The 22,226-nt window shown below is 43.7% G+C and overlaps 1 protein-coding gene across 2 annotated transcripts in view; it reads left to right on the forward strand.

The window, feature by feature from the left end:
• The window catches only part of LOC147012619 (adhesion G protein-coupled receptor B3-like), a 242,602-nt gene that overhangs the window by 152,135 nt on the left and 68,241 nt on the right, over positions 1–22,226 (forward strand). For both annotated transcript variants that reach the window (XM_085853642.1, XM_085853641.1), the window contains exons 7-11: positions 6,563–6,727; positions 17,317–17,361; positions 17,525–17,626; positions 17,839–17,945; positions 22,098–22,226. The exon at positions 22,098–22,226 is cut by the window's right edge and continues 66 nt beyond it. In XM_085853642.1, the coding sequence (XP_085709768.1) occupies positions 6,563–6,727; positions 17,317–17,361; positions 17,525–17,626; positions 17,839–17,945; positions 22,098–22,226 (548 nt within the window). The remainder of the gene's footprint in view (positions 1–6,562; positions 6,728–17,316; positions 17,362–17,524; positions 17,627–17,838; positions 17,946–22,097) is intronic.

Here is a 22,226-nt window from a genome sequence, read left to right on the forward strand (position 1 = left end):
GTTAAGTATATATATTGCACTTTTTGGAAACACCTTAAATATCATACAATAGTGTAGCAGTAGTCTGGTACCATGGTGAATGATAGAACAACATAAGTTGTTTGGAATGAATTGGATAGTAATTGTGCACCGGCCAAATTTGGCCGACAAGATGTTACAGAAGTAGTGCACTTACCTCTGGGATGTCAAGTCTGGGTTCCATTCTCGACCAGACGATAAACTGTCAGATTTCTGCTTCGCAGGCCAGACGTTGCATCACATGGCACACCATCTCTGACGGATATTAAGCCCGATGTCCCATCTCTTAGCATTATAAGCAGTGTATGTTATATAATCCCACGTTTTCATTAGCTTAGAGAATATATACTACTGTGATCAGGGTTTTCAAAAGCTCAGGATTGTCTTACTCACTATTGGTGAAACCATAATTAATTAATACCATCATATATTATAATTGATTAAATGTTCTTCAGTGGGCAAGGCAAGTTACCGCCGACACCTTGAACAAATTACAAAAACTGCTCCCCAAATCAGCTTCATTTGAACACTAGGCCAGGCTAGTCGGTGCTTGCAAGAATTGTCACAAGAACTTTCCCTGGCTGACCCCACAAGAATGTAGTAATAACCAGGGTGGTTAAAGAAGTAGCATTCGTTATGCACTGACCATTACGTAAATTACCCCACGTAAATGACAAAATACAACAGTGTATCAAAGTATGTTTGTGTCTCAAACCACACGACACAAGTGAAATATATTGCTGTTGCTTGTTACAACTTGAATGGCATTTGGTAGAGCGCATACCTCCGCCAGGCTGAACAGTTTACGTTTTTTTGTATCCTAATGATTGGCCGGATCTGTATTTAGACCTGAACCAAAATCGAATCAGCTTGTCCTTGTCACGTAATCAACTCATCGACCAAGTTTCGTCTGAATCCGTCTCTAACTTTTTGAGATATCATGCTACATGTCGTTTTTGGCCCGATTTCTCAATGGTGAAGAATCACTTTAAAAAATGCTACTATCTGGATCCAGATCTTCAACAAAATCTAATCAATTCACCCTTGGAACACATCCAACCTTTCCACCAAGTTTCCTCCGAATCCGTCTGTAACCTTTTGAGATATCGTGCTCACAGACAGACGGACAAGCCGGGGTGAATACATAACCTCAATCCACCGCCGTTATGTCGTCCACCCTTCATTGGCGAAGGTAAAAGTACCATGGAGTCAGCTTGCAGCATTTCAACGATGGTGTACTACGGTACTGGTTGATATGGAAGCATCCTTGTAATTATGGATCTCGTTTCGAGATGATTGGAGTTTTGAAAATAAGATTAACCTCCATTAATGTTACAGACGTTAATGGGACTTATATTTTCATAAAACAATGAGCCATCCAATCAGCATCATCATTTATACTTTCTTGATGCACCCTGCCTCGGAAGCTCCTGCACAGCAGAATGTTTGGTCATGGAAAAGAATATTGGTGATTACCACTTCATCCCGAGTTTGAAAATTAATTGGATTTGGTTGACATGACGTCACATTCTGAGCCTTTCGTTAAGGCAAACACCATGTGCCAGCTGGCTCTTCGATCCTCTCGTCTCGCTTGCTCAACCGCACAGATCTTCTCGTGTAACCATCTTGTCTTTTTGATGTGCACATAACGAATAAATCCAAAACCCAGGGCATGGATCGCATCAAAGGGAAATCCCCCGTAATGTGCACAGGGTTACCTGCAAAGACAATCTACTTGTGTCAATTGCTTCAAATGCCTTGATTTGCTGTTGCAAGCTCTCTTCCAGTCTACTGGGCCTGCATAAGATTGGGCCTCAAATCACTTGAGTTTTTGCCTCATTACCATTTGCAAAGGCATCTCACAAATTGGAATACCAAGAGGACCTTTGTTTCCCCCCCCCTCCCCCCATCCTTTTTCCCGGTATTCCATTGATTCTCAAACGCAAGTTCGGGCACATAGACCGCAAGGGATATTCAGCAACGGTCATCAAAGCTATGATGGTTGTTCTAATGAATAGCTTGTCTCCGAATTTGATTTGTTGAGAAAAAAATATTAACAAACTGTGCATCTCTAATTAACCGGTTGAATATTCCAGGCCGTAGACAAAGGTCACTCTCTTAGGATAGCATTAAGGTCTGAATTTCACAGGGTAGCCATATTCCTCACAGTTCCTCCCCAGGACTTCTCTCTAATATCTCATTTCGTATTAATGGACTAAGGGCTCGATTCATTCACTCATAAAGTTATTGTTACATTGAGATTTATATTGACAGATCCAGTGGTTTGTAGTATCCAAGGTGATCCATCCTTATCAGATAGAGTACCGAACAGAGGTGTATAAGGAGCTCTTTAATAGTTACAAGATGACTCATGAACCTATTGGGTTCCTGTTTTGACAGCGGTTGATGGAAAAAAAAATCATTTCAAGAAAAAAAAGATAGCTCAAGCGAACTATACCGCTGAGGTTGTTTGCATTGATCAAATTCTCCTGAAGATTACTTGACTGAATCGGGAATTGATTTTTTTTAATAATTTTTTTCGTTGCCCGATTTGAACGAAACTTGATACTGCACACCGCAGGATAATGGTGAGTAAGGTGGCTCTAAAAATTTTTCACTATCGTGTACCGTTTTGGCTTTATTTTGGGAACATACATACATACATACATACATATATACAAGATGAAAGTTTTAGTCTTATATAGATGAGTGCTTAACATTTGACCTGTACTTTTGTTTGTAATTGTATACCTAACCTTGCCTATTCTTAGAAAAACAATTATGTTATATTCCAAGGTATTCTACAGCTTTGGACTCTCATGAACCATCAGCAGAAAGCTTTTGTACATTGACCTTCAGTTTACAATTCTTTCATACCTGCCAGAGCAGGATTTCATTCTTCATTTCAAGCTTCTTGGGCCCCGAGCTGCTCTTTAATATGGATTCCTTTGAAGGGGAATAATCACCATGCTGTGCAGTGTCGTCTGTGCGTCTCGACAAGCTTGATGTTTTCATTACCGAGAAATTTCACAATTGTACGTCGCTCCACCCTCTGTTATCCCACTTGCCACCACCTTGATTATCAGCATGTGCATTAAAACGGGAAACTCGTGGTTAGGGGTGTTGGTGAGCAACTCTACTAAAGGCAAATTCCATGAAGAATTACTCATCTCTGTGCATTACTCGGGTTGTCAGGATGACCTGGAGGTACACACACTCGCCTCTCAGCTGTGTAGCCTGGGTTTGAATCTTGGCCCGCCTTTACAGGCAGGGTAGGCCTGGTGTTGGCTTAACGGTTAAGGTGGCTGGCTTAAGATCCAAGGGTCTTGAGTTCAAGCCCCTATCGGAATGCTGAATTAACAACAGGTGGGGTTGACTCAGGCTGTCATCCTTCTGAAGTATGACCGTGCTGGTAACAGGGGCATTGCATCAGCAGCACAGTCATGCCCCCAGAAAAAGATGCAGCCAAGCAGCCACAGGCTGCACAAGAAAAAAAACATGGACGTTAAACTGGGTGTCCAGTCTGCCGGAATTTGTTGGTGGAAGTTAAACATCCCACGGTGTCCTTTGCGAAGAGTCCGCGAGCTATCACCGGCACCCTGACCAAATTCCAAATTCCTGTCATAACTACTGCTGGGTAGGCAAATGCAAACCACCCAGTGTCGCTCTTCTCAAGAAATTGCTTCGGCAGCACTGACACTCTGTGATAGAAGTATGGAACATCAGAATCAGAATGCGTTACTCTGTCTTTTCTAAACAAAAGTTCAGGTCAAATTTGAACCATCCTCATGCAATTTGGGTGTGAGCCGGATGATGGCAGAGGGGTCTGAGTATGCTTGCATCACCTTGTTAGTGGCAGTCAAGGCATAAATATTTATCTGGGTCAAAATACTGACATCTATCGGTCAAATAACTCTTCAAAAAGGAATTGTGGGGTCTGCGATATCAACAAGTGAGTGAGAGCTCTAAAGGCAGCCAGCGTAACAACCTCTGAAAGACGGCGTAGTCTTTGATAGAGTAACAAATAGTATGAAACAGATTTGTATCATAAACATATGGCAAACTTCATTTTTCTTTTCTGCATAGTTCAGGCACTCCGATTGTGTAATATAAGAATGAACCGGCATCTGCAGGGATGTGCCTTCTTTAATCACCACCGGTGTGATGTTCCTTCCAGAACAGGTTGGTGCTATATTGAATTAACAGCACACCTGACATGAATTTATTTGGTTAGACCTCTGGGAGCAGGAAATTAATTGTGAAACGTGCTGCTCACAACAGAAACTAAATTGGCATTTTATTAATGGTTGGATCTTTTGGGTTCGTTCTGCTCGAATGCTTCCATGCTGCTGCTGGGAGGATATACCACAAGGTGCAATTCCACAACGCAGCACTGTGGCATCACAGCCCCATGAAAAAATCCACAATACAGCACAGTGCAACTCCACAGCACGGTGCTGTTTCCTTTCACTTCACAGCCCCGTGAAAATCCACAATTCAGCGCATGGAATTCCAAAGCACCGCACTGGGAAAATCCACAATACCAGACAGTGCAATTCCACCCACAGCAGCGTGACATTTTACAGCTCAGCCGCACGAACATCCAAAATCACGAGCGCAGTGCAATTTCAAAACATGGCAATATGACATCTTGTATTGTAACACCATGAAAATTCATAATACAGTGTGCAGGAAATTCCACAACATGGGAATGTGGCATTTTATATTGTTGCGGACCCGGAATCGGGTGCAAGAAGACCATGAGTGGGGGAAGCTACCTCGCGTTCCCACCAGACTCTCCAGAATTGCAGGCCATCGCACATGGATGACTCCATGACGTGGTGGTTTGCTAATCGACCGTTAACGCCAATAACACGACCACGTGACTTCGGGTCCTCCGTCGAAAGAATACCGGTTACCTTACGCTCACATTATCTAATTTCCGGGGCACACGCCCTCAGTACACCTTGTTCAAATAGCCAGAAAGAAAGAGAGCAGATGAGCGGAGTTGGACGTGTGGTGTGTTGCAATATGGGGGTGGGGGGGCAGGGTGGTGTCATGCCAGAGGAAACTGTGATTGTGAATCTGTAATGGATGCTCTTTTGTGTGTCCAAAGGGGATGGGATAGAGAGGTGGAAAGAGAGAAAGAGAGAGGAGAGAAGATGGGTGAGGTAAAAGGTTCCTAGCCTAATCATGCATAGGTCTGTGAGTGAAGTGTATACCTCCATGGGACGCTCTGCTTGAGTGTTCCCACCACAAGAGTCGCCGCGTTATCTCCTGCTTAATCACTTTGCTGGGGCTTGTGGAAACGTGTGATCTGCACTGGTCCCAGAAGAATGTCTGTCGCACATGTGCCCCGAGTGTAGATGCAGCGAAGGACAAACAATGAGGAGCGGTGAAGAAGAAGACAAAGCAGAGAGGTGAAGGAGAGGGCGAGGCAAACAGGCGAAGATGAGGGCAAAGCTGGCAAGCGAAAAAGAGGGCAGACGGCTTCGCGATCCACTTTTTATAATCCCCGAGCAAAGGGTGGGATGACGACCCCAAGCGATGCGCTGACTGGAATTGCGCTTCCCTATTGGGCCACGGCGGTCCGGGCCCAAACCTGCCACCCCCCCTCCCCCACGACCCCCATCCCCCGCCGCCCATCCTGCCGTGTTCTGGTGACTGGACAAGGGTTGTGTCGGTCCTGCGTGCCCATTCGGGACATCCCCGGTGAGATGCGGTTGGTGCTGTTAACGTGCTTGACTTGTCCCCGCATCGCCTCTGTTTGGTGGCAAATTGTATTGATGCAGAGATATGCATGGGATAATCTTTCCCATGTGCAGGAGATGTTGGTGGTCAAGGTGGTGAGTTTTTGGTGAGCGAAGGGTGAGCAAGGTGAGATTCCATCGTAAATTGGTGCACAGTTTTGAATGAAAGGGTGCGCCATGCACACACCGTGCAGTGTCTTTGTTCTTGTTGTGAGTATTTTACAGGTGGCTGCTTGGTGCTGGTATTCATATTGTGTGTGTGTGTGTGTGTGTGTGTTTGCTTGCTTGCTTGCTTGATTGGATTTGATTTGTATCATGGATAAAAGGAAAGGGTTGAAATGGAAATCAGGATTGAATGAAAGATAGAGATATAATTAGACCGAGCTATAAGACCCACGCAACACACTTCGTCCCGTTAACCCACCAGACCTGAGGGGATGGTCTGACTGCACGGAGACGAACAAAATAACTGCCTGGGGATCACTGTATGTTGGGTGCCATTGCCTTCGAGGCATGCGGTTTTGCAGAACAGCAACGATATCATAACACCATGAGAATTCATAATACAGTGTGCAGGGAATTCCACAACATGGGAATGTAATATTTTACATCCATCTATCCAATCGTGATATGTTGATGGTGGCACTGTTTGTGGATATGCTTGTTGCAGTGATGGGTACCGTATAATGATGCGTTCCTCCTAATTTTCTTTCTGTTGAAGATCAATACTATGTTTGATGTATTCTGCTGTGTCTTTCCACTGCTGCCGCATTCCGTCTCCCTGCCCCACCCAGTTGATGGTCACTGGTCTAAGTGGACCAGCTGGAGCCTTTGCTCAGTGACCTGTGGGAATGGCACACAGCAGAGAACGCGTGACTGCCACGGCCCTGCTTTTGGTGGATCAGACTGCCGTGGGCCCTGGGCTGAAGAACGGCCATGTAGCAATGCTGCCTGCACCGGTAAGGCTTGAGGCAAATTAACTTTAATCGCCTTCCTCAGCACTGTGAAAGATGTGTAAGGCTTGCAGTAGTGACATCCAAGGAAAGGACATTTCATCAAATACAGTGGAAATAGAGCACTGGAGGGACACTAAGTAGACCACAAAGGAGTAAAGATAAAGAGGTTAAATGGGGTGCATAATTCTTAACCTGTGACAGTCGTGCGAAACATGATGTCTGGATGTAATTAAAAACTCCGTACTTCCAAAGGAATTGCAGAATTGACTGATTGAAGGAAAAAGTACGGAAATAACTGATTCGTCCATCTATCCAATGGTGATATTCTCTTCCAGAGCATCAGTGCTGCTGAAGCATACTCTATGGAGGCATTAGAATGGGTGGTTTGGTAGTCGCTTCCCATTCGTGGCAAGAATTTTGAACAAGGTCAGCACCGGTGATTGAGCCGCAGTGTACCGGCACACAATGACCAAATGCTTTCGGAAGGTACCACAGTGGAATGTTTAATGTCCAACAGAAAAAATCTAGCAGACAGTACAGCCAGTTTAAGCTCATCTCTGAAAGAAGACAAACTCACTGATACCCTGCTTGGCCTGCAAGTTACCAATCCGACAGTTTATGGTCGGGTGTGTAATCAAACCCAGACTAGACGGCTCGAAAGCGAGTATATTGTCATTTTGGTTGCTTATTTTGCTCAGAAGAGTTAACTCGGTCGTTAGATGTAACATTTGGGAGTAACTATTTATAATGAATGCAATTTATCAATTTTTTTACATGAATATAATTAATTTTCAATAGAGCAATCTGGTACTTTGAAGTGATTTTGGACATTCTTCTTTCATTTCAACTCCATGAAGGGTAAACCACAACATAACGTGTGTACACAATCGTCTCAATGTGTAATTAACACTTGGTAAATAGATATTGAACAAACAGCACTTTTGTGGACCATTTATGGCATAACCGCCTTGTAACGTATCATTTTAATGAGTGGCAAGGCCATATTTAAAAACGTGATCAGTTGAGCAATTATTGTGAGTAATTAAATAATTGTTGACCACTCGAGGGGCAGAGCCAGCAACTTTCAATCCCTCAGAGGAATCTCTTTCATCCAGACAGCCAAAGCGAGGTGTTTTGGTTGCCAGTAAGTTTACCCCATCTGGCATTCCCAAAAATGGATTCTTCTCATCTGTGTAAGTACTGCACATAGATCTCGTGGCTTACGAGTGAATCTTTTTAATCATAAAAACATACTGCTGAGCCAAAGTGTGGAACCTTCTATCTCAGAATTGTGAATCTCCAGGGAAGGATTAAGGGAGGGGAGGAGGTCGGGTGGGGTGTTCACCCGAGGTCCAAGCGAAGATGGGGCCATGCAGGAGCGGATTATCATTGTAATCATTGTAATTAAGAGTAATTGTAATCACGTCAGTCATTATTATGCTCACCTGGCTAATAAAGGAAAGGAAGAAGTCCAATTGGTGGTTTAGAGATCTCTCTATTTGGTAATTTAGTAATATAATCCGGCATCTTTATCAGTCTTGATCGTTATGAACATGTTTGCGGATCGAGGGTAAATCCTCCATCACCCCTTGACTCCAAACCGACCCCGTGCCTTTCAATATTACATCGTCTCAGCATAGGTCTCTGTTGAGGTGGTTGCGTATGGAAATCGAAGTGGATGTAGTTTGTCAGAGAACTGTTTTCTATTTTTCCTTATGAAATTATTAAAAGCAGGATTTGCTCCAGTATTTAAATAAATAACACGTTTTAACGTTGTTGAGTTTTATTCTGAGAGTCATGCATGATGGGCAAGCTGTCATGTTGGACGCCATTTTGTTGTTATGTTCTTACATGCTTGTTTGTTTTGAACACAATGTCGAGGCTCGTATGAGAGCTAACACACAGAACATACAACAAGGGTTGCAGGAGACAAGAGGGGCGGGAGAGGGAAGGAAAAAACTGTGTGGAACAGAGACACGAGGAGATCTGTGGAACGGAGAGGGATGGGCTGGGGAACATTGCGTAAACAAGATGGACACTACAAGGACTTTCAGGTCCTTACATGACAGGGACTTTCAGGAATGAAAGAAAGGAATTTGAAGGATCTGGGTTTGGGGTGGACTATCGGGGGTAGAAAAGATTGTGGTTTTGAATGGGGGAAGATAAGAGATGGTGGTTAACAGCTGTTTTGAAGACCTGGAGGGAAAAGTGGGATTGAAGAGAGTGTGGGAGTTTGTTCCAAAGGCGTGAAAAAAGAGGAATAAAAGAGTGAAGGTGTGCAGTGATTCTTGATTTTGGTGATTTTACCAGAAGGGCGTTGCTGGCAGACCTTGAGAGGCCTACAGAAATATGGGAGGGACATATTGTAGTCAGAGCAGGGGGGTTGGGGGGGGGGGGTGGCGAGGCCAGAGAGAAGACGGTAGAAGACAGAAACACCACCGACCTGCCTGTGGTGAGACTCAAGTAAGGTCAGGTGTGGGAGCATGCGCCAGAGCAGCGCGTTGCTGCGTCCACCTTCCATCAGTACTCCAGGGGCCTCTGTCTGGCCATCATCCAGACAGATGCCTGGCCCATCCCCATCTCCTTGAGATTCCGATCAACCTGCCACAATCACGAGGCACGTGGTCAGCCCATTGGCCTCCTCCACTCACGAGACTCCCTTGCTGAGAGAATCTGGTGAGCAGGATCAGCGTCAAGAAAACGAGCAACATGTCCATACAGCCACAGCTGACGCTCATGGACTATGCAGGTAACAAATCTCATTTGAGTCTCTCTCAGCAACCGCTCGTTTCACACAAAGTCTGAGCAGTGATAGAACTCTTCGGATTGTCCGACGAGACTTGGTAACAAAGAAATTGTCTCCATCTCAGATCCCTTGTCAGAGTATAAGTCTCACATCAGTAGAGCAAGACTGAATGCACTAAGGACCTGAAGACTTGGACTTTCGTCCTCCCGCACAGGTACCGACAGCGCCACACCCCATGGTCCAGTGAATCCATGACTCCCCCAGGCCCAACCCATTCGTATGTTGACCTCTGGCTCACAACCAGCAGAGACATGAATATCACTGCTACGGTAAGTGAATCTCTCTGAGACCTCAACATCCTCACCACAAACGGGTACAGACAAGACAGCAGCATCCAAGATGTCATTGACAGCCTGGATCTTAGTTTTGACCCAGGACCTATAATCCCAGCAGCTCTGACTCCTCATTCAGCACCTCAAGGCCCCCAAAAGGATATATTGAGCCTCCGCAAACATGACTGCTTCTTCTGCAAAATCAAGGTCAGAGATCTTGACATTCCAAAATGATGAAATGGAGCTTGATCTCTCTGAAATCCTCCCCATAACCCAGTGCATACAAGCACTGAAAAGAGTGGGGGCCAGTACACACCCCTGACAAACTCCACTAACAACTGGAAATAAGACAGAGATGGTACCACCACATCTCACAGCACTCTCAGTACCAGAGTATAGTTAAGACATCAGATCGATCAGTTTTGGTGGTACCCCACGAAGACCAAGAATCCTCCAGAAGGCATCCTGATTCACTGAATCAAACGCTTTACAGAGATCAACACAGGCTGCAAGCAGCCCCTGCTGAAACTCTCGAATGCATTTGGTGAGGACCCAAAGAGCAAGGATACGGTCATTCATTGACCTCTTTGGTGGAAAGCCTGACTGCTCTGGATGCTGGTGCTCAAGCAGATGGTGGCGGACCATATCAAGAATTATCCGAGCAAAGACCTTGCCCGGCACTGAGAGCAGTGTCGCCCCTCGGTAGTTGTTGCAGTCTTGGCGATCACCCTTCCCTTTCCAGAGAGGGACAAAAAGGCCCCTCTTCCAGTCAGTTGGGATGATGACTGTGTTTCAGGAAGATCACAGAACTGCATGCAATGACACGAGTTCAGCATTTCCACCAGCCTTGAGAAGTTCAGCATAGATGCCACAGATCCCTGGAGCTTTACCCCATTTCACCCGGTTTACCGCAGCCTGTGTTTCCACAAACGAAGGTGGACCACAGTTACTTGGAGGGTCAGCAACAGTGATTGTAACACCCCTGACGTCCAACTCGACAGCTGGTGAATCAGCCTGGTACAACCGCTCAAAGTAACCGGTCCAGTGGGCCTTCACTTAGGACTCCTCTGTCAAGAGCCGACCATGCTCTGCTCTACCTGCAGTACACCGAGGGATGGGCTTGGATGAATGCAATGCACGAATTCCCCTGAAAGCAGGACGCGAATCACTTGTCCACAGGTGATGCGCTACCCGCTCACAGATTCCTCGCACATAGGCCTCCTTGTCCACCCTGAGCACACGTACAGTTTTATGCCTCAACTCTCTGAACAGCTCATCTCTGCCATTCAGCCTGGCCCTTCAACTCTGGTCAATGGTATCCAGTGTCCCTTCAGAGACAAAATTCTTCTTCACCCTTCGGTGAGTTCCAAGATATCCACCGGTAAGATCAACGACTGTGGCTTTGAAGGCACTCCACAACTCTTCAGGATCCTCCAAATCTCCACTCGGCCTGTTCGCAAACTCCTCCATGACCCATTCATTCTTGAGATTGCCAACATCCTGCCAAGGCTGGGATGGTACCATTCTCCTGGATTTAAGGTGAAACCTAAGAGTTGCTACAACAATCCGATGGTCAGTATTGAGGAACTGAGCACTCTGGCAGACCCTGCAGCTCTGGTCATCATCCAGCGACCATCAACGAGCATATGGTCAGTCACCTTTGCCACACCACCAGCATTGGAGTACCAAGTCCAACAATGAGCCTGTGGGCGATCGAACCATGAACCAACCACAATAAGTCCATGACTTCTTGCAAAGTAAAGGAACTTAGTGCTCTTCTGGTTCATAGTTTCAGACCCATGGGGACCAACACACGTCTCATAACCATCCCTATCAGTTCCAGTCGATGCATTGAAATCCCCCAAGACTAGAAGAGTATCTCACCTGGGGAAATGATGAACCACAGACTCGAGCATGGCGTAGAATGCATCCTTCATGGTGAGATCACTCGCCTCAGTCGGAGCATAAACAGAGACCAGGGAAATGACACCCAAGGAGTGACGAATCCTTCGTCTCGTAATACGCTCATTGACTGGCTCGTTGACTCTCTCGTAATACGCTCACCAAGAAACTGGCTCTCAATTATCAAAGGAGTTAGCTTATTGGAAACAGCTGCAGCAACTTCTTGGGCATGGTAACCATCAGAGCGAACAAACCAATAGTATGTGTAACCACCCGCCATTATCTCGCCGCAATCCTGTCTCCGACCCTCAGTGAGTGCTGCAATACCGATGTCCAAACGCTTGAGCTCAGATGATAACAGAGACAGGTGCTCATCCTCTCTTAGGGAGAAGACATTCCAGGTACCCACCCGAAGGGACCGCCTCAGGTTATCCCAAGGAGACTGCAATCTGCTGAACGACACCTCAGCACCACCCCAACACACTCTACCGCAATCTGACCCGGAAATGTTACCCTGTGGTTTCCCTCCTATCATCAAAGATTTTGGGTCCCAAAGGCTTTTCCCCAATCCCGTCATCTGGTGAGCTGCCTTGCGAAGGGAAGCTGCACAGGAGGTACTCCCCCGGAGTGGGTTTTCAGATTTTTTTTTTAATGCTTTTGGAATGTTTTGTGGCATGAAGGGTTTTACGGTAGCCGGAGTGCAAATCCTGCCACCAACCTCCTAATAAGAAGTAACCCAATTGCAGGAGGACGTCCGCAGACACAGTTGGGCACGAGATGAAGATGGCCGTTGGCTCACAAGGAGCTCCTCCGCCCTTTGACGGGTTTTGTTGTTCATACTGCTGGGTGTCCATATCATCCACCCTCCTCACCAAGAAACTTGGTGGGGGAGACGGTTTTGTCACCCACAACTCGACCATGAAACAGATTGGTACAGCTTTACATGGTACCGGTAGCAAGTCACAGATCTAGTCTGACCTGAACTAACAATGTGAGAGAGTGAGAGGCCCAAAGACTCAGCATCATCGTGGGAGATAGCAATAATCCTCAATACCTTGGTTTCCACAGCGTGAAGCCGAGAAAGGTGAGAGGCAGGAGCACCAGCCCAGAAGGGAGAGCAGTACTCCATCAGGCTGTGGACAAAAGCTTTGTATGTGGTCACAAGCTCAGGTGGGCCGAGGAAGGACGTTACGTGATGGAGGATTCCCAGTCGGGGACTGACTTTGGAGGCCAAGTTGGAAATGTGGCTTTTCCAGGAAAGATCAAGGCAGATCGTGAAACCCAGAACTTTGAATGAAAGGACTTCTTTAAGAGGATTGTTGATGAAGTAGATGAGGGGGGGGGAGGAGTGTTCCAGACGGTGCTTTCAGAGAGACTTAGTGAGAGTGTGAGATTTGTCAGTATTGAAAGACATGTTCCACATGTTGGACCAACTTATGATTTTATCCATATCTGCAGAGAGCGAAGAAGCTGCTGCTTGCCAATCTGAGGGAAGAGACTTTGGTGAGCAGGGCAGGGTGCCAGACCATATCGAAAGCCCACGATATGTCGAGGGAGATGGCTCTGATTTAATGTCTGACAATGAGGATCTCTGTCCATTGTTGAGAGAGCAGAAGCAACATATCCAGGGTGGAGTGAGCTGGTCTGAATCCAAATTGATGATCAGAAATTAAGCCATTGGAGAAGAGGGAGGATTTAATGTCTGAAGCAATGGTGGATTCCATAACCTTGCTGATGATTGGGAGAAGGCTGATTGGTCTGTAGTTGCAGGGATCTGTTTTTGCACCTTTTTATGCAGAGTGGGAATGTTTGCTGATTTCCAAGCAGATGGCAGATGACCTTGAGCAAATGAGAGGGTGAATAGAACAGAGAGAGGGTGAGCAAGTGCAGAGGAGCAGGTTTTTAGGACACGTGAATTGATGCCGTCTGGACCGGTTGCAGAATTCCAGTCGAGGTTTGACAGCAAGCTCTCCATCTTGTCACGAGAAATGGACGCAGAGTTCAGGAACAACTGGGTGTGACTGGGTAAGAGCAGTTGATGTTGGAGGAAGTAGAGATGGGAGACCAGTCTCGAAGTTTGATGGCTGCTTGAAGTCCCTGCCTGTCGGCCTGAGTGAAATGCCAGACTTGACGGCACTGACGTGGTTCTCTAAAAACAGCCAGAGAGATATCTACTTTGACAAGCATGTGGTCAGATGAACCGATTGGAGTGGAGGAAGAATATACATATATTTTCTGGAAAATTGGTCAAAATCAGATCTAGAAGAGAGTACCGTTGGTTGAGACCCGGTTCGGGAAATTGGCCGATTGAGTCAGTCCCAATGAGTCACAGAAGTCTTTTGCTGAAGTGCCATGGCAGGTGAGAGAGGTACCCACACCCAACCAACTGGCATGATGACAATTGAAGTCGCCACATATGAGGAAGAGAGTTGGGATGAGTGGGTAGAAGTTCATCCATGTCTTCGGAGAGCAAGATGTAAATGGAGTCATTGCTTTTTGGTGGATGGTGCAAGACAGGTAAACAAGAGGTGTAAGCAGAGGGGAAGCCGTAGCCAGAGGTATTCCTGGGGGGTGTGGGGGAGTGAGGCCAGTGCCTGAAGGGTGAATAATAGAGTCTTTGATGAAGAGAGCAACTGTATGTTCGAAGCCACCTTCGAAGGTGGAGTATCTGGACTGCAAAATCGATGCAGAGGAGCTGTACCCTGTAGTTGGCAAGGTCTGAACAGTGTTGACAGCTCCAGTTCCCAGGAATATTTCAGAACTGAAGTCCTACCTGGGGTTCTTGAATTACCATGGGTGGTTTCTACCTCACCTGTGAACAGCACTTTCACCACTCCATGCTATGCTAACAAAATAGGCCACTTGGAAATGGAGACCAGAGCAAGATGATTCCTTCAAGGCTTCAAAACAACTGTTAAGTTCTTCCAACATTCTCGTTAATTATGATACCAATACATGTAAACTACTCACATGTGATGCCTCACCATCCGGCGTTGGAGCAGTATTGTCTCATCGTATACCGGAAGAAACATACACCCATCATTTTTGGTTCACGCAGCCTGGCATCAGCTGAGAAAAAAATACTCCTAGTTTGAGAAAGAGGGCCTGGCAGTGGATTTTTGGGGAGAGATATTCCACTCGTACGTTTTTGGTCTGTATTTTGAAATCACCAATGACCACAAGCCACTGCAGACCTCATTCAGTGCTACCAAAGGGAGTTCCTGTATTCGCTTCTTCAAGGATACAACATTGAGCAATAATTCTGGCAGCTTATGACTACACATTCACGTACAAGCCAGGCAAGGATTTGCGGAATCCCGATGCCTTGATCTGCTTGCCTCTATGAGACGGCCCCAAATTTGTACACATTCCGGAAGATTCTGTGCTCCTCATGGAATTCCTCGATTCTTCATCAGTAACAGCTGAAGAGATCATCAGTGGACTGATCATGACCGTATTGTCACGTGTGCGCCACAGCATAACCAATGTTTGGCCTGATTAAAAGCTCCAGGCATATCACTGCAAATCTGAACTGTGTTCAAGATGATGTGATATTGTGGGGTAGTAGGGTCATAGTGTCCCCATTAGGGAGAACGACAGTCCTGAAAATACTCCATGAGGCACACCCAGGAATTGTGCGAATGAAGACGTTTGCACAGAACTATATTTGGTGGCCGAATCTCAATTTAGATACGAGGGTACAGTTTGCAACTGAAACTCTTGTCAGGTGATTGCAAGGTTGCCTGCATCATCACCAATGCATCTTTGTGAATGGCCCCACAAACATTGGGAGCATATTTACATTGACTTTGCCAGACCATTTTTGGGCAAAATGGTCTTGGTCATTAATGATGCCTATTCTAAGTTGATAGACGTGTACCTCATGACAACCAGATCCAAGGCAACCATCAACAAACCAAGGACCACATTTGCAAAGCATGGAATACCCACGACTCTCGTGTCAGATAATGGCCCGCCATTCACCAGTACAGAATTTCAAAAGTTTGCGGATGGCAATGGAATCTCCCACCTGACCTCAGCACCGTACCATCCAGGGTCCAATGGGATGGCTGAACGTTCAGTGTAATCATTCAAGGAGGGTATTACAGAGCTCAAGTAGGGTAGCATAGAGTCAAAAGTAGCCTGATTCCTTTTCAAATACCGCGTAACACCCCACTCAACCGCGGGAAGGGCACCAGCGGAGCATTTGATGGTAAGCACCTGGACCTCTTACAGCCAGATGAGTCTGCAAAGATCTGCAGAAGTCTTGGCATGACAGACCCAATAAGGATAAACTTTTTGATGTGGGAGATTGGATGTATGTGCTTAATTTCGGAAGTGGTAATTGCTGGTTTGGAGGGACTGATGTGGAGAAATTTGGGTCATCCGTTATTGTGAAACTCTTGGATGGCCGGAATGTGAGGAGACATGTGGATCGTGAGACTGTCAACCTCTTATTTAACCGGTGGCATATCAACCTGACCATCAGAACCATCCATCGTAGCTAACACACCAGAAGGGTCTGCAAATATGATTCCGGAAGGCAACATTCCAGAGGAAGGCTCTCGCAAACAACCTTATCAGGAAGCCGCTGCTGTGGGGAGGAGTGAACCACCACCTCCCGTGGCACAATCGGAAGAGAGTGTGCTCCGTCGCTCTTCTCGCCCGATTAGGCATCATAATCGACTGGACTTGTGAACAGTATGCATTTCAGAGTAAACTTGGAATGAACTTTCAATGAACATTCGGTTTTACTGTTCACAATTTTTGGGAATTATTCGTGTGGAAAGCAAACCACAAGGATACTGTAAGGTATTTGTGGTTAAAAATAAAGGAAAATAAAAAAGGAAAAAAAGTGACTGTGATTTGTGAATTTTTGACACGAGCAATAGTTGAATATTTTCAGTGGCAGAAGATTTTGGATGTTGGGGTTGTGCTCAATATCCTCCATGGTTCTTCGCAAAAGGTGAGTGTTATTCACTGGTGGACCTTATGTCCTGATGGCATTTAGGCATACGTGAGATATTCATGTTTCAGCTTCAAAAGGGGAGGAGTGCTGCATATTGTTATTTCCAGCAACTCGCAGACGCCCCATATCGGGAATGCTGTTTGGCTCCGGAATGGGTGGGTCAGGGAGAAGAAGGAGTAAGATGGCCGCCTCCATGAAATTCGTGTGTTGAGCTGCGATTAAACGCCTTGCCTTTATCGGATGAGCCTTTGTGTGAAACATTTCACACTTCATCTCAGTTTACATCACGACTTGCTTTTATTCCACATTGTAAAATGTCATGTTGGATGTCGTACTGAAAAGGCCCAAAAAAAATTTGTCCCAGTTGAGACTTTTTTTTGTAATTGGAAGCACTGTAAATTTGGTACCTTGAGCTGCTTTCTTTGACATATGCTGTGAAATAATGGTCGAGTTTAGTGGTGCAGCAGTATGATAGTGCTTACCCTATTCTAAATGCTCAGGGACTTTTTAGTGCAGTCACAGCGTAACAAATTCTCACGATAAGGCCAGTCCGTGGAATGTATCTGTTCGTTAGAGTGAGACTCTGCTGTAGGTTCTTCGGGTGCGTCTTGACAATGCATATTAATTATTTATCCAATTGCAGAATTTACGGAAGCAATAAGAAGATGCAAAGATCAAAATTGCCCAGGTAAATCCCTCTGATAATATCGTGGCACCTGAGCAAATACTTCTTCTTTATTCTTTTTTTCACAAAACTGATCCCCACCTCCCTTTCTCCCGCATTGTTTGAAGCTTGTTTATGAGAAAGACATTCTGAAAACGAGTTAATGAAATGACATCAACCTTCACAGCTCTTCATGGGTTCTGCAAAGAGGAAACGTTGCAAGGACTTACATGGAAGAAGACGAGCGTCGGGAAATCCGCAATAAACCGCTGCCCATCAAATGCAACAGGTGAATTTTTGCCCAGGGGAGAGCTTTCGTGAAATTTTAAAATGCACATCCGAATTGCCAATTATTGTTGTCGAGTGGGATGGAATTTTATTTTTGTGCTGCTCCTATTTACTGAAACAAGAGACCCTTGGTGCAAAGTGGGGTCAAGGAACTTGAGTTTTGCTGTGAAATTGTTTGAAATTGTGTCCCTTTGTGTGCACCTGTACTGGTAGGTATTATAACCAGGCCTTGCTCACTCGATTCATCTTCCACTCCATACTGGCAGAAACCCAGCTTTGCCCGTTGCATTTCACACAACTACAGGCGACTCATACAGTCGGTGAGTCACATGAATCATCATTTGCTGAAGTGTGTGCTTCATTTTATGAATTAATATTTTTAACACAAGGTAGCCTTAACCCATTGCTTGCAGACGGGAGGTTACAGTGTCACCCTCTATTAATTGCTGCAGAAAACAGCTACTTATTGCTTCAACTACCTGTTGGGACATGTCCGTTTATGCAAAGGGCTGGCAGGATGGCTTAGAGGTATGCACGCTTGTCTCTAAGCTGTGTAGCTTGGGTTCGAATCCCCACCCAACTATAAACTCTCATCCTGGTGTTTCACAGGCAGAGTAATTCATCAATGTGTGTGCCATCCCTTGGATGGACGTTAAACTGGGTGTCCTGTCTACTGGCATTCATTGATGAATGTTAAAGAACCCACTGTGTCCTTTGTGAAGAGTACGTGAGCTTTTGCTGGCACCCTGACCAAATTACAATTCTTCACCTAACCTACAGATGGCATTGCATCAGCAGTACAATCATGTCCTCAGCCAATGATGCTCCCCTGCAGATTTGTGTTGGGTTAAAATATGGAAGAAGAAGAAGTCAATGCAGATGGTAACTAACACAAAGGACTTGCATCAGACAACAGCCACTGCATTCCCAGCATGTCAGCATCTCTTTTTTTGTGATGAGATGATAAAAGGATTTCCACCTACTCTGTGTCTGTCTTATAGTGGTCGATGAAGGTTTGAACTACAATTGCCTTGAACGTGCTTTTACAATCTCCTTGCAGTAATAATTTAAATAATTCCAAGTGGAGTCGGATAAACAACATGTACATGGGGATGCTCAAAATGTTGAAAGAACAACATACTCATTACAGTCCAATATGCTTAAGATCGTAAAATGATGTGTTTATCTCATTACAAAATGCATTCAAATATGAATGTTTTTTTACTCATTATATATATATATATATATATATATATATATATATATATATATATATATATATATATATATATATATATACACACATATGTCTTGAAAAGTAAATAAATGTTGGCGTTTCTTTGGCTATTGTGGGTGGGTATCCCATTCGTATCACTTTTGGACCACGTACTGCAAGTCGAAAGCACTCATCGAATCCACAGTGCTTTGCAAATGGCAGGTCATTGTGTGGAGGTGCTTCACCAAAAATACAAAATCCTGTGTGGGATGAATATACTGTTGAGCCTCTTGAAGCATGTCAGAATTACCTCTGGTACATTCACCACCCTTATATTAAAACTTTTATATTCATTATTATCGTGCTAGAAACATCGTTATCGAAAGTGGATTATTAATAACAAAATTGAAGAGATATTGGGCTCAAATTTTGTAAATGAAAATGACCAAGTCTGATCGTTATTTGATTTCCGATGTCATTTGGTTATTTGTGAAAATGCAGCGTAAAAGCTGTAAATGTGAGGATTGCTGACATTTTGCACCACACGTAATTGAACCCTGCCATGACTGTATCCCGCTGTACTTGGTATACTATCCTTTCATTGCTATATTTTCATTCCATCCCACCCCCTCCCAATGCAACTAGCATCTATATCTACTGCCATGCGCAGCAGAAGCCATTGAGTGCGCAGACATGCTTCATAGTTCCCTTACAGTGTGAAATACGAGCACATGAGTGGGCGCAGCCATGTCAGCTGTGATTGGCAGTACAAAGCAAGCATGCTGCATTTCTTACATAAAGACGTAGTTGCATTCTCTGAGATTAATGAAAATTTTACATTTACTACAAAGGGAGCCGTGTATTTATTACTTACCCAAAGATGGCAGAATTATGACATGCACATCTCCCTCCCCACATGCTTCAGACCCTTTCTCTTCCCTATTATTGTTCTCAATTTCAGCCAACCCCCATCCCTTATCCCATCTCACCGTGCGTATGTAGTAAATAGTTCACCCCAGCCCTCCCTCCCCCCATCCCTGACCCCATCTCACCGTGTGTGTGGAGTAAATAGTTCACCCCAAGTTATGTTGTTGTTTTGCATAAGGGACTAAGCATGCTTACCCTTCGCTTTGTTGATGGGTTTCATCAAAAGGCAGCATGATGTACTTCACAAACATATTACATATCTATCTGTGTGTAATAAAGATGTAAAATGAAGTGAAACACGTGAAAAAGGATCTTTTATAACACCTAATTTTATTATTGGCTTATCGTAATTTTATCATAATTACTTTATTGTTGTCATGGCTGTGGTTGTTTTTGTTTGTGTGTTTCTCCCATGTCGTTCTGAAGGTTTCCTGCTGAATTGTAGAATAAGAAATGTTACCATTGGAACCGCTGCTGAAAGCTCGCTGTCCCACTTCGTCTTCCTCAAAACAAGAAAGATGGGCTTTTCAAACAGACACCTTTATGATCAAATGGACACAAATTTTTGTTTCAAGTAAATCGATTATTAGTTTTACAACCAAGTAAATCGATTATTAGTTTTACAACCAAGTAAATCTATTATTAGTTTTACAACCAGTTAAATCGATTATTAGTTTTACAACCAAGTAAATCGATTATTAGTTTTACAACCAGTTAAATCGATTGTTAGTTTTACAACCAAGTAAATCGATTATTAGGTTTCCAAACAAGTAAATCGATTATTAGTTTTACAACCAAGTAAATCGATTATTAGTTTTACAACCAAGTAAATCGATTATTAGTTTTACAACCAAGTAAATCGATTATTAGTTTTACAACAAAGTAAATAGATTATTAGGTTTCCAACCAAGTAAATTGATTATTAGGTTTCCAAACAAGTAAATCGATTATCAGTTTTACAACCAAGTAAATCGATTATTAGTTTTACAACCAAGTAAATCGATTATTAGTTTTACAACCAAGTAAATCGATTATTAGTTTTACAACCAAGTAAATCGATTATTAGTTTTACAACCAAGTAAATCGATTATTAGTTTTACAACCAAGTAAATCGATTATTATTTTTACAACCAAGTAAATCGATTATTAGTTTTACAACCAAGTAAATCGATTATTAGTTTTACAACCAAGTCAATCGATTATTATTTTTACAACCAAGTAAATCGATTATTAGTTTTACAACCAGTTAAATCGATTATTCGTTTTCCAACCAAGTAAATCGGTTATTAGTTTTTTCAACCAAGTAAATCGATTATTAGGTTTCCAACCAAGTAAATCGATTATTAGGTTTCTATCCAAGTAAATTGATTATTTGCTTTCTTACCAAATTAATCTGTTATTAGGTTTCTAACCAATTAAATCGATTATTAGTTTTACAACCAAGTTAATCTATTATTAGGTTTCTAACCAAGTATATCGATTATTAGTTTTACAACCAAGTAAATCGATTATCAGTTTTACAACCAGTTAAATCGATTATTAGTTTTACAACCAAGTTAATCGACTATTAGGTTTCCATCCAAGTAAATCGATTATTAGGTTTCCAACCAAGTAAATTGATTATTAGTTTTACAACCAAGTTAATCGACTATTAGGTTTCCATCCAAGTAAATCGATTATTAGGTTTCCAACCAAGTAAATTGATTATTAGTTTTACAACCATTAAATTGATTATTAGTTTTTCAACCAAGTAAATCGATTATTAGTTTTACAATGAAGTAAATCGATTATTAGTTTTACAACCATTAAATTGATTATTAGTTTTTCAACCAAGTAAATCGATTATTAGTTTTACAATGAAGTAAATCGATTATTAGGTTTCCCACCCAGTAAATCGATTATTAATTTTACAACAAAGTAAATCGGAACCCTTTAGAATGAAGTTTCACACACACACACACACACACACACACACACACACACACACACACACACACACACACACACACACACACACTCACACACACACACACACACACACACACACTTCTTTTAGTAATGGATGAAAAGTGAAAAACTCCATAATGTTCGGATGGAGTCGTTGTCAGTGTTTGAGCGTCGAGTTCACTTCCTCTTGATTCTCACGTCGCATATTTGAAAGTGGTTTTATTGGTTGGAATTTCATTTGATTGTCAAACAAATGTACATTCCCTCAAAATTATACATCTATGTGATTTCTAAATTATAATTTAAAAACCGTCGTTTATAGCTTTCCTGGTCCTAAAATTGAGCAAAATACTTATCGCGAATACATGTTCCATGTGTTAAGATTGTCAGGCAAACGATTAAAGGAAAGAAGACGGTGAATGTGGATGAAATCAGTGGGATCATCAAGGAACTCCTTGATTTGTCGAGTCAGAAGAAAAGCTACAGCGGAGATCTGCTGGTATCCATGGAA

Source organism: Eptatretus burgeri, chromosome 14, assembly GCF_056783735.1.
Source record: "Eptatretus burgeri isolate ZD-2024b chromosome 14, Ebu_testis_v1, whole genome shotgun sequence".
Taxonomy (NCBI): Eukaryota; Metazoa; Chordata; class Myxini; order Myxiniformes; family Myxinidae; genus Eptatretus; species Eptatretus burgeri.